This window comes from Photinus pyralis, unplaced genomic scaffold (assembly GCF_008802855.1).
Source record: "Photinus pyralis isolate 1611_PpyrPB1 unplaced genomic scaffold, Ppyr1.3 Ppyr1.4_LG7, whole genome shotgun sequence".
In the NCBI taxonomy this organism is placed as follows: domain Eukaryota; kingdom Metazoa; phylum Arthropoda; class Insecta; order Coleoptera; family Lampyridae; genus Photinus; species Photinus pyralis.
In genome coordinates, this window is record NW_022170738.1 from 38,419,226 (window position 1) to 38,431,366 (window position 12,141).

Here is a 12,141-nt window from a genome sequence, read left to right on the forward strand (position 1 = left end):
AAGCACGTTGGTAGAAACAGATCTGACAAAAATGAATTGCCAGTAGATACTGAGACCATCGAATCATTTATGTAGCTATCTGGACCTGTTTATTACAGAGAATTGAATTTGGGAGAATTTCAGTTTTCTTGTAAAATCCTATTTAATTTGCATAGTCCTCTATCGTACTTTGTTATTTTCACCTTTGACGAGTCTGTACATGGATCGATATTTTAATTAATGTATGCAATTTTGATATTGTACTCATCAATTTTTAATTGCAATGAGTCAGCAAAAGCGTGAAGGAGATTGAACCCTTAGATAAGAACAACAAAGTTCATTCTCCTAGAAGGGTCTGCTTATTTTTGGTTTAACCGGTTTAGCGGCAGGGTAGTTCAATAGGTGGTGACTAAGTTAGTAACAATTATAACAAAACCCTATTAGCCCAAATATTAATAGATAATAATGGATGAACCCCAATTGAGTAAGAGATTATTTGCCTCATATAACAAAGGATCGTTCCAAAAGGTTCTCCTTTCTCGAAAGAAATGCTTTCTAACCCTTAGCGTTATTGCTTCGATGTACTAATTTGTTCTATAATTGGATAAGGTACCTATTTTAGGGTTAAATGAAAAAGTAATAATGACCTGTGCTTAAAACTTGGACTACGTGTAGTTGCAGTACGTAAATATCATGATGCAATTTGGTACCATTTAGATGTAGCAGCACTTTAGACAAAGCACGTGCAGCAGGAAAGTGCCGGGTTACTCGTATATTCATAAGGGATAGTGAAGTCCAGGGATCCAAAAGGTGACAGTCTATTTACATCACAGATCCTAAACCTACTTTAATTACGCTAATATCCAGGAAACGCTTCTGACTCTTAGTAGTAAAATAGTACCTATACACATTTCCGCATTAATCCGCATTTTCATTGTTATTCTTAAAGATTATACTTTCTTACTTTTGGCGGTCGCTTTAAATCCATTTCTCAATTGGATAATGTTGTCTTTGTACGTTCCATGTGGTAGATCTTGGAACTGCCTGCAGGTCTCATGTTCCTAGAACCCCATTTTGAGAGGCTGTCTTCTAACATGGCGCCACAAATCTTCGAAAGTATGCTATGATCCTTATCATTTTGTCAATGGAGGAAAACCTGACCGTGATGGAGTCCTATCTTTGTATGCTGAGTGTAATCACCTTTCCTCTTGCGTTTTTGCCACGTGTAGGGCATCCTTCGCACTCGGTGCTTCTTGGAGATATCCTGGTTCGTGCCACCACTCACTCGTCCGGAGCTACCGCTCGGTTGCTCCTCGAGATATTAAATCGACTGGATTAACCCCTGACTTTACATGGTTTCAGATCGTTTTGTCTGTCAAGACGGGAATTTCACTAATATCTTACTCTTCCCAATCTTGTAACAGGCCGGTCTGTCACGGCTCCATAGGCCCATTCCGATGCGTCACAGAAAGCGTGGAGTTACCTTCCCATCGTAGTGGATCCATCTTGGGATTTCGGTCTCCCTTACTTGCTTGAGTTCTCCTTGGAAGGTGGTTCATTTATCGCTCAAATGGGAGGGAAGTTTCTCGTACCACTTACGGTTTTTGGTACATAAGAGCCAGGTGGAATTGCATAGGTTACGGGCCATTAAAGTATTATAGTGTAGTAATGAAGATGGCGGGGGGGGGGGGGGGTGCCTGAGGTGCACCACAAAAACAGTACTCTTTCTCGAAAATCAATACAGTTTTTTTTAAATTTGCAGCTGATAATTAAAAGTAACAAAATATACAATCCACACGAGGTGCGGTCGCCTATCATTGTATTTCAGCACTTTCATGCTACGACAAAAAATGATAAATTCATTGTAAAACACTTCAATTAAAACAGAATTTTTTAACAACCTAATATCAACCCCAATTAGAGAAACGTGTTATATATTTATTAATAGTGCAAGAAACTAAATACAGCACATACTTATAATTTCCAACGGGCCATTATGATCTACAGGCCAGGTGGCAACCGCCACCGCCCCCCCGGGTCAGTCCGCCACTGGTTTCCCAGATTACCATTGCCGTAAGCCAGCCCAGTATAGTGGATCATGTAATTTTGCGATCTGGAATAGGACCCTTAGCTTGGTAGGTGTGTTCTCCGGACCGAAAGTCATCTTGGATTGGTGGCAATTGTACTCCCAGGGTTTTTTTAATAGTCTTCTGGTCTAAGATCCACGAACCCATTTTCCTGTAGATCCTCGGGCAGGGTGAAAATATGAGTTCCTTATTGCAATTTCCACTTCCGGAGTTTGAACCATCCGCGTTTTAGTAACTCGAGCAGCTGATGTTATAGGGACTTTGCATCTTCCTGGTGGTGAGACGTCCCGTTTAACGATTGCCGATCCTTCTGGGAACTGCTCAGTTTCATCTTTCAGGGTCCTTCACTGCTAGGTATGTTGCGGAAGTGGTGCCATAAGTGACTGATGTGGACTCCTTAATAACCTCACGAGGAAAGTAGCACCAGAGTCTCGATCTGAGTATCAAGAGATGATGATTCTGAAGCTATCAAAACCAAAACCGATCAGCTGTCCCGCCGGGCCCAGATGTCCATTTTAATTCACAATGACCCCCTGCTGGTGGGCCAAGATTTAAAGACGTCCGCCAATTTCAAGGAAGCACAGGTACGAATAACAAGGAAGCGTAGAACAATCGGGAATGGTGGGCAAGATTGAAGCATAAGTGTTTCCTAGATGTTAACGTAATTGACGTAGGTTAAAGAAGTAAAATCTGTGATAAAAATAGCCTGTAAGCGATTACAATAAATATTATAAACTATCAATTCGATCTGTCGGTAACTACCGCGTGTTTGCGATAAAAATAATCCCCCGACCGAAATTATCTTTTGTATTTTTTCTTGGGTAAACCGGTAGACACCCTAGTGCTACAAAAGTTCATAACCATTCAAAAAATTGAAAGTAAAAAAAAATTACTAGGCATCCAAGGTGAACCTCCCCTAAAAATCCAAGCAATACTAAATTCTGGTATCGAAGAGTTTTGTATCTGTGTTTCCCATAAAGCTAGCTCAATGCAAAAAAGTATCAACAATCAAATAATTTACATTAGCCAAAACTATTAATAATTACCTCAATCTCTCCAACTCGTTAAATGCGCTTCAAATTTCAATTACCGAAATGAGGGTGCAGAAAAGTAGATGTATTGAGATCTCATAACCAAGAATAAATAATATTATAGTAATAAAGGTATAAGATTAGCTTACAGAGAAAAACCAATCTAGGATACGTAAGATAAAATCGCATAGGGGTTGAATTTCTTCAGGGTTGCTAATTAACCCTTTGAACAATCAAGGAAAAAGTTAAAATCTCAGATACATCATAAAATGGATACTTCTTGCAGTGCCATTTGAGACAGAAATTTCAATAAAAAATACCTACGTAGGTCAAAACCGGATAAGGGTTGAATTTTTATATGCATGTATTCAGGGTTACTGATCAACCCTTTAAGCATAATCAATCATAGTAATTAAAATATGAGATGCATGATAAAATTCACACCCTTTGCAGTTAATACCTATCCATACGTGCCAATGAAGAAAGAAGTTTCATTAAAAAATACGTAAGTCAAAATGGGATAAGGGTAAAATTTTCATATTTATGTATTCAGGGTTACCGATTAACCCTCTAAATTAATCAATTAAAGAAATGTGCATCGCAAAATTGACGCCTATTGCAGTATCTAAGTTGCAATTAAGAGGGCGGTTTTATTAAAAAATAAATAACGTGAAGTCGAATTTATGTATTCAGGGTTGCTGATCAACTCTTTAAGCATAATTAATCCAGGAACCGCAAAAGAGAGACCCTTTGTTGTGGTTCACTGCCTAATTCATGAAAAACCCGAAGAGAACTTAACCGAAGTGTAAGAGGAATTTGAGAGAAGCAATAAATTTTAGTGAAATTTCCAAATTTTGATACAAGTCTGAAGAAACTGGAAGGGGACCCGATGCAAAGGAGCAAGGGCTATTCGAATTCTAAGAAAAAATTTCAGAATTGCAAGAAAATCTCTGAGAATTCCAAGAACAACCTAAGCCGTACCTAAATACTTTAGAGTTTAGACCCTTTAAAGTTATATGTATGGCGTAAGCGTAACCCTTGTCCTTATCTCATTTATCCTGCGGTTAGATCCTCAATTTTAATACCTATAAATGATTTACGATAATTATTATCGTCATATAAAGCTCTGTGACCTTATCTGTAATGGCACCTAGATCCCTAGGGATTAGGAGAACTGAATGTGGAAGATTTTAATTGTTACTGTGGTTGCTTCCGCATCCGTCTATTTGTCTCAAGCAATTCCCATGAATTATAACAATGCAACCGCAATTTCCTTCATATTGGATTTCTTTCTGTTATTCCAGATAAAGTATACAATTATTTGTGCCTTGTATATAAATGTAGTGATAACGACTTTCTTATTTTAGTACGCTACTGAACTACTCGTTCCTAACGACGACTATCGCCAATTCAACGCCAGTGGTAATCACCTCTTAATTTTGCATAATACGTGTAAACGGGGCTTTAAATTCAACAGAGCTTTTATCATGCAAAATGAGATAAATAAATAACTTGTGATGTGGGGGGTACAAACTGCTACTGCTTCTAAAGACACTGTGAGATGGATATAGGTGGTGTGTAAACCATGCCTCTAAAATTGTGTCTCACTCGCTTAATCCATAAATCAACCGCAGGTATTCGAATCCCTTACAAAACCAGAGCCAATGCATTCCTAGAGGACAGCATTGCTGTTAAGGATCCAATCAAATTATTCGACCAATGGTTCCAAGAGGCAAGAAACACCCAGGAGCTGATCGAGCCGAATGCTATGTGTTTATCAACCGCCACAAGGTACCTCGCATCACTCACACTTTGAGATTCTAAATCTATTTACAGGGACGGTATTCCATCGGCACGTTTCGTTCTGTGTAAGGGCTACGGGGAGGATGGTTTTCAATTTTACACCCACTACACAAGTCGCAAAGGCCGAGAGTTGGTTTGTTATTTCGTGACCGATTAAGCTGGTGATTTGATTAACTCTCGTTAAAGGAGGAAAATCCCAATGTAGCTCTAACATTCTACTGGAATGCGCTCAATAGGTCGGTAAGAATTGAAGGGACTGCAAGTAAACTACCGATGTCATTTGCCGATGATTATTTTAAAAGTCGACCTCATGCAAGTCAGATTGGAGCTTTATGCAGTGACCAAAGTGAATTAGTTGAGAGCAGGGATAAGTTGGTAGAGTTCGCGGATGAGTTGAGAAACAAATATGAGTCTGGAGAAGTACCGAAACCACCACATTGGTATGGCGGCTACTAAATTGCCTTGTAAAATAATGTTTATGTTCAGGGGTGGATATACCGTGGTGCCAAAGTCGATCGAATTTTGGCAGGGACAAAATGATCGCATACACGATCGAATTAAGTTTCGTCAGGCTCACAATGACGAAATTCCCGATTCACTTTTAACACATAAGGGTGTTGGAAATTGGATTTATGAACGACTACAACCATAACAAGAGGTCTTCCAGATGAAATTTGATTTTATATTTTATCAAAGTTATGTAATTAAGCACATGTAATACAATTTTTTTTGGTATTTCAATTCTTTTCGTGGAAGCACCCTGTACACATCAAGACATATGAACTATGGAGCCGTCTCTTGAACTACTCTGAAACGGATCTAACCTCAAAATTCTATCATTAAACGTTATTTATATTAGAAGCAGTAGTCGAGAAGCATGTTTCAGTTTAATTTCCTCGATAATAACTCCACCACCCCCTTAGCAGCTTTAGAAACGATTCCATGCAATTCGCATAATGCAAAGGAAATCCCCGTCAGCAATTCGCCTGTTACTCCAAACAGCTACGAAACAAAGAGTATATCGTACTCCGACACTTTAAATATACGACTGGTTACTGACGTAACATTAGCGCCGGATTCTCTGCTGTGTGCTGCCGAAAGTAACCGCACAGACTTGCAGGTGGGAATATACGAGGGTAAGCTGCATCTACAACCCCTGTATGACATTCAATAGCTAATTGTAGGTGGTTTAAAAGTTTGGGAATGTACTCACGACTTGGCCAATTTCATTGTGAACGAAAACATTGAGTTGAATCAAAGAAGAGTACTCGATTTAGGATGTGGCAGCGGTATTATCGGTATAGTTGCCCGTATGTCTGGTGCTGACGTCTGCTTTCAAGACTATGTACTGTGTTTCTCCCCAACAAATTTTCCAGAGGTCATTTTCAGAATGAAGACGTGATTACACATTTTACAATCCCCAATGTTTGTCTAAATAGCGAGGTGGGAGAGTGTAGATTTTATGCTGGCGATTGGGAGTCATTTGCTAGTATTGTGGGTGCTAAGTACGACGTTATTTTCACATGCGAAACCGTGTACAACCCGGATAATTATCGTAAATTGTGCAGAGTATTCAGCAATTGCCTGCAACCAAATGGAATAATGTATCCTTTTAAACACTAAATAAGGAGAGCCTTATTTTTCTTAACAGTTGAAGTTATTTGGCAGCAAAAGGGCATTATTTCGGTTGTGGAGGCGGTATAAATGACTTTATTCAATTTTTAAAATGCGAAACCGAGCTCAAGTGGGAAACCTGCTGGAAGAATTCTAATGGACTAGAAAGAGCAATATTGAAAATTTATTTTTAGATATTAGCAATAAAAAATTATTCTTTCCAAAACACCAAAGTTACTTTATTGTTAACAGTTGTGTCATAACTGTCCATTTCTGAGCGAACAAATACGTCTGCCCTTTTATAACCCATTCCTTTCAAATTGGTTCCCTGATCACGTACTTCAAATTTTACATGTTGTCGGTAATGTGTGTCGAATTCGGGTATGCAAACTTTAGTCCCATAGGGTAAACCAAGCTTTTCATCCATTGCCAATGTGACAAAGTCAGATCGGTCGTCCAAATAATCCTAGCAGAGTGCTGGTTAAACGTTTGAATCTAGAATTAAGTAATACCTGAAGTGACCGCAACTTCTTTCCTTTAATATCACAGAGAGTGTCGGCTTCGGAATTTGCAGCGAAATACGCCGCTAAACTCACATTTCTGTATGATTTGCCTGTACATTCTGCTACCCAGAAAGTTTGATTTTTGTGTTTTTCAAAAATCGTCGCCCCATACTTAATCATCACTAGTAACAGTATTAGCAGTTTCATTTTGTGTTGACAATTTGAAATAGCTGATGGCAGTGAATGTATGTAAAAGGTAATAAGTAGTGCTTCGCAATGATTAGGTCGACTTTTTTGTAGTTTCGAAAATGCTGATTATGAGTTAATGAAATTGCGAGTGGTTAATATCTAGAATTACAGCTAGTGCTATAATATTGTTATTTTAATTCAAGTTAATTTAATTTTAAACAGTTTCTCTTCGCACATTTGATAAAATTTATTAATATTTTCTGATTCCTGATAAAAGTCATTACCTACATAATTGTGCTTCGAAAATTCAATTCAAAAAGTTCGTCCAAATTTTCTGCCACAAAAATCTTATGAAAATGTTATAAATAAAGAAACTGCAACGTACATAAAAGAACTGGGCGCAGCTACTTAGCATTCCCGAATCTGAGCTTTTGGAAAATCGTTCAACATACGTTCCGCGTGAAAAGATCCACCATGAGCTCCCACATCTACCGAAGGATATTTTATAAGAGGTACTTGTAGGTAGGTACATTTTGGATATTTAAAAATTAAAAATTGAATATCTTACAGAAAATTCATCGTAAACTTAGGTATAATTAATTAAAGTAGAAAATTCTAAAGAAACATTTGGATTGGAACCTTTGGAAACTTAAAGCCGCAGGTGTCGCATGAACTCACTAACGTTGGAACATGTTAGTTGTAAGACAAATGCAAAGTGGAATATTTATAAGGTGTGTTTTTATATACAAATTTTTGCCATATAGGTATAGCTAGGCAGTGTTATTATCGCTTCGATATTCAGTCAATTTTTTATCAATATATGCTTCAAATTCTATAGCCACGTGGCTAATTTTGCAAACAAGCAATGCAGAAAATCACAATTTGAATTTTCAGAGAAATAGAAGAAATTTCCACTAAGTGGTGGCGTGTACCGAATTGTTCTCGGAAATTATAGCGTCATAGTTTTGAATTGTCTTAAATTTAGAAGGATGTATAAACAAAAGGTGGTTTTTTTTAAATTTTTTTTTGTATATGGAACTGAGGTCAAGATTCAAGAAATTAAAACAAGAAATGATTCACAAGAAAATCACAATTGTCCATTAACAATATACGGTCCCAAAAAAACCAAAATATTGTCGGAAGCTACGAAATTCCCGAGCATGTATCTATCTGATCAACGTCCATCGAGTGAGAGACTGCAAAACCGGAATGCATTTCAATACTTCATCACCGATGATTTTGGTACCGTTTGAAAATAATTGCTGATATTAATTGTAGAGGTATTGTTCATGAGAGGTAAACTATTAAAAGAAGTATAACATCACGAAGCTCTTGTGGAACTTGAAATTTAGGTAGGTACAAAGATACTACATTTGTGGGTATTTGCACGTTTTAATTTTTCATGAACCATCTCAGCGTTATTATTAGGTACACTGTCGCATTTCCTGTGTTTCAGAGCTACAAAAAAGCCACGCAAATGAAAGTTTCAATACTAACTCATATCACAGATAGTATAATATATCTGTGCCCATATCAAAAGCGTTGCGAAAGGGAATAATTATCTTTGATCAAAATAAGTGTTCAGTGAATGACGTGGAGTTAATGTACCAAAATCGTGATTGGGACCCTTAGCGCATAGTTTAATATTAACGATGTGTTCCATACACATCAGGATACCATCGTTCACTCTGCAGGAGACAAGTGGTCTAATAAGGAATTATATATTCGTTACCTTTTAAGATCAGATTGAAGCAATTATTTGATATGGGTATCTCAATTGTATCTTGTTTTTATTAAATTAATAAGTGGTATATTTTCATCATTGAGCTGTGATTAGTGGATGTTATTTGAAACGTGTAATGAAACTTCAAATTGATAAGCTCTGTAATGTAGTATAAAACGACGGGTTAGGTACCTATTTACTAGTAACAACTAACAAGTACTAAGTAAAGCAATACATAAACATGAAATTTTTTCTTTATATTCTTGTTATCGTCGCCCTTCAGGTAGCCTACTGTAATGGTAATTGCAGTTGCTATATTGACCATACAACTTGCCCTGAAGGTACAGGTGGCGGGTAAGTCTAATTTTTTTTAAATTATTACGCAAAGTTGCATGAAATTAGAAAAACAAATACATAATTAGATAATGTGTTTTCTTTTATAGCGAATTCTGCCGCGAACGTGACGACTCGACAGGAGTATGGTGCTGCATATATTCCTCCCACAGTTAAGTAGGTATAATACACACCTGCCTCCCTTACTTTAAAAGATATTACAATATGATGGGGTAAATATACTGTAACTCCAGACAAATAAAGTGTATTAAATAAAAAAGTGTAGGTAACGCAAACTGATTAACTAATAATTAATGTCCTTACAAGAAATGGTGAGTATATTTCAGTCCGCGATAAAAAAAACCATTCCCCGGCGCGGCGCTTTATTACATTTTTCACCAAAATTCCTAAAATATATGCTTTCCATTTTTGCCCACAAATTCCTCGGTTGCTAGGCTCTAGTGGCGACGTAAGCAATTAACTCAAGGTGAAGTTAAAAGACCATTATTATGCCCCCCCCCCCCACTCCCCTCACAACTGATTGTCATGCTTTAGAATTCTTAGACTTGTCGTTAATAAACATTAGCAGCGTATGGCTTAATATTAATAAATCGAGGTGGTACGATTGGAAGGCCTACACCCACAGAAAACGGGTTGAAGAGGTTGGAAACGTTCACATCCAGAAAGGTTATTTGATGTTTATCTCAAAAAGTACTCAAATTTTTTTATAAAACTTTTATCCAGTGGACAAACATGGGTCTCTACAAACTGACGTATTTTTGAATTCGAAATGGGTACCGTTTGTTGCGTTCAAATGTTGAAAATAATACCTATATTTTAAATCACTTTACACAAGAAACCCCAAATTGGAAACAACTCGAGAGCCTAAGCTACTATAAAACAAATACTTGAAGTGTAGTATACTTATATCTGTTTCCGTATATTCTAAAATCGTACAGAAAAGAATCTGATACCACAATAATTAAATTCTAACGAGACTTCTAAAATGCAGTGATGGCCAATAATACAGCAGAACTCGGTATATTGCATAGGTTTATTGAACGCACCTATACCAACCGTTCTTTAATTCTGTGGTATAGGTTGACGTTTGTTGGCAATTACATAACCTCAATGTCTGTTTGTGTTGAGTTGTACAATTTGAAATGATCAGTAAATAATTACCGTAGGAATGGAAGCGGAAAAAGTATCACTACTTAGATACAGAGGCTCGAAATTACAGCACGTTAAGAAACTCGACTTATTTCCAAAGGTCGATGAGAAATGTAAAGAACAAACATCCTTCGGCGGCACACGTAAAGAATTTCCGCTGTATTATTAATCTACATGTTTATTTGCAGTATCAATCGTTAGTTTCGCACTGATTTTCTGGTTGGCCTACTCCGAGATTAATTACTATCTGAATAGCAAGTTTGTGTTTAAATTTTCACCAGACATTGACTTCGACGCCAAATTAAAATTAAATGTAGACATTACAGTTGCAATGCCTTGCTCAAGTACGTTTAAAAGACAAATTCTTTTTCCCTAAGTGGGTTGTTGCAGATTTGGGCGCTGACATTCTGGATTCCACCAACCAAAATACTTTCAAATTCGGCTCATTAGAAGAGGAGGACACTTGGTATGAGCTGGCCCCAAATCAACAGAAGTATTTTGAAAATCGCCAGCACTTTAATACATACTTAAGGGAGGAGTATCACTCCGTCCAGGTTTGGCCTTGCTTAGTTTTGGTAGTAAATGAAATTATTGGTTACAGGAATTTTTGTGGCGCAGTAGTCATACGAGTATATTTACTAATATGCCGGCGAGAAATAATAAACCCTTAAAGCCACATGATGCGTGCAGGATTTACGGATCGTTGATTCTCAATAAAGTAGCGGGAAATTTTCATATAACTGCGGGTAAAAGTTTGAATTTACCACGTGGTCACATTCACATAAGTGCATTTATGTCCGATTCGGATTACAATTTCACACATAGGATAAATAAATTGAGTTTCGGCGATCCCAGCCCCGGTATTATACATCCATTGGAAGGAGATGAACAAGTTGCAAATTCGAGTAGGGACGTCTCTTTGACTGGGTGGTATTAAATGAAGTTATTTGTAGGTTCGGTGCTCTACCAGTATTTTATTGACATAGTGCCCACAAGTGTCAACACATATTTATCTACGGTTGAAACTTATCAGTACAGCGTGAAAGAGTTGAGTCGACCCATTGACCATGGTAAGGGTAGTCATGGAATGCCGGGAATATTTTTTAAATACGATGTGTCGGCTTTAAAAGTTACCGTGCGACAGGAGAGGGATAACTTTGGAATGTTTCTTGCCAGACTCTGTTCCATAATTGCAGGAATTTATATTTGTTCGAGTAGGTCGCACCATTCTATTTTAAAAAAAATTATTAACAGGTTCGTTTTAGGTTTCATCAACAGTTTTGTTCTGTCCTTGTTGCGAATGTGTAGTAAGCTGACTAGGAGTAAAGAACTAAAGCAGCATGTACACATTCCAGATGTGGTACCCGTCCAAACATTGTAGTTTAAATTGACTATTATTTTATTTTGTTTACATAAATTTATATACTTGTTTTAAATTATCAGAAATAAACAAACAAAATATGCTACTGTAATAATTGTAACCCCAAAGGATCAACAGATCAGAATGGATTTAAAGACCTTGATATTTCTGAAAGGTTCTTGAAAATTAACAGGGTATAAAAATTTTATGAGAGACTAATGAAGTCTCTTTAGAATGTATGGAGATCCTTAGAAACCCAAACAGTTTCGAGGAATTCCAAAAGATCTTTAAATACTCAAACTTATCAAGTGTCCATCTCCCAAAGAATTACCTTTGAAGAGCACGAATC

At 37.2% G+C, this 12,141-nt stretch overlaps 3 protein-coding genes and 1 long non-coding RNA gene across 7 annotated transcripts; all 4 read left to right on the forward strand.

The window, feature by feature from the left end:
* Nucleotides 1–4,476: 4,476 nt before the first annotated feature.
* LOC116175497 (pyridoxine-5'-phosphate oxidase-like) lies at nucleotides 4,477–5,635 on the forward strand. Its single transcript, XM_031493647.1, has 5 exons — nucleotides 4,477–4,671; nucleotides 4,732–4,888; nucleotides 4,934–5,033; nucleotides 5,087–5,340; nucleotides 5,387–5,635. The coding sequence occupies exons 1-5, from the start codon at nucleotides 4,659–4,661 to the stop codon at nucleotides 5,550–5,552; spliced, it is 690 nt and encodes a 229-aa protein (XP_031349507.1). The 5' UTR covers nucleotides 4,477–4,658; the 3' UTR covers nucleotides 5,553–5,635.
* A 25-nt stretch (nucleotides 5,636–5,660) lies between these two features.
* On the forward strand, nucleotides 5,661–6,742 carry LOC116175495 (histidine protein methyltransferase 1 homolog). The gene is made up of 4 exons (XM_031493645.1): nucleotides 5,661–6,036; nucleotides 6,085–6,245; nucleotides 6,290–6,504; nucleotides 6,558–6,742. The coding sequence occupies exons 1-4, from the start codon at nucleotides 5,778–5,780 to the stop codon at nucleotides 6,706–6,708; spliced, it is 786 nt and encodes a 261-aa protein (XP_031349505.1). The 5' UTR covers nucleotides 5,661–5,777; the 3' UTR covers nucleotides 6,709–6,742.
* Nucleotides 6,743–7,396: 654 nt separating this feature from the next.
* Nucleotides 7,397–9,542, forward strand: LOC116175501. 3 transcript variants are annotated; one of them, XR_004146325.1, is made up of 5 exons: nucleotides 7,397–7,718; nucleotides 7,777–7,937; nucleotides 8,101–8,558; nucleotides 8,663–9,283; nucleotides 9,373–9,542. It is a non-coding gene; the product is annotated as an uncharacterized LOC116175501 (long non-coding RNA). The 3 variants fall into 3 exon arrangements; XR_004146326.1 differs by having other exon boundaries at nucleotides 7,397–7,728; nucleotides 7,777–8,558; XR_004146324.1 differs by having other exon boundaries at nucleotides 7,777–8,558.
* An 814-nt stretch (nucleotides 9,543–10,356) lies between these two features.
* LOC116175490 (endoplasmic reticulum-Golgi intermediate compartment protein 2) lies at nucleotides 10,357–11,896 on the forward strand. 2 transcript variants are annotated; one of them, XM_031493638.1, is made up of 7 exons: nucleotides 10,357–10,395; nucleotides 10,450–10,575; nucleotides 10,621–10,776; nucleotides 10,823–10,986; nucleotides 11,034–11,337; nucleotides 11,386–11,646; nucleotides 11,698–11,896. In XM_031493638.1, the coding sequence occupies exons 2-7, from the start codon at nucleotides 10,452–10,454 to the stop codon at nucleotides 11,811–11,813; spliced, it is 1,125 nt and encodes a 374-aa protein (XP_031349498.1). In that variant the 5' UTR covers nucleotides 10,357–10,395; nucleotides 10,450–10,451; the 3' UTR covers nucleotides 11,814–11,896. The 2 variants fall into 2 exon arrangements, with proteins under 2 accessions (XP_031349498.1, XP_031349497.1); XM_031493637.1 differs by having other exon boundaries at nucleotides 10,364–10,575.
* The last annotated feature ends 245 nt before the right edge of the window (nucleotides 11,897–12,141 follow it).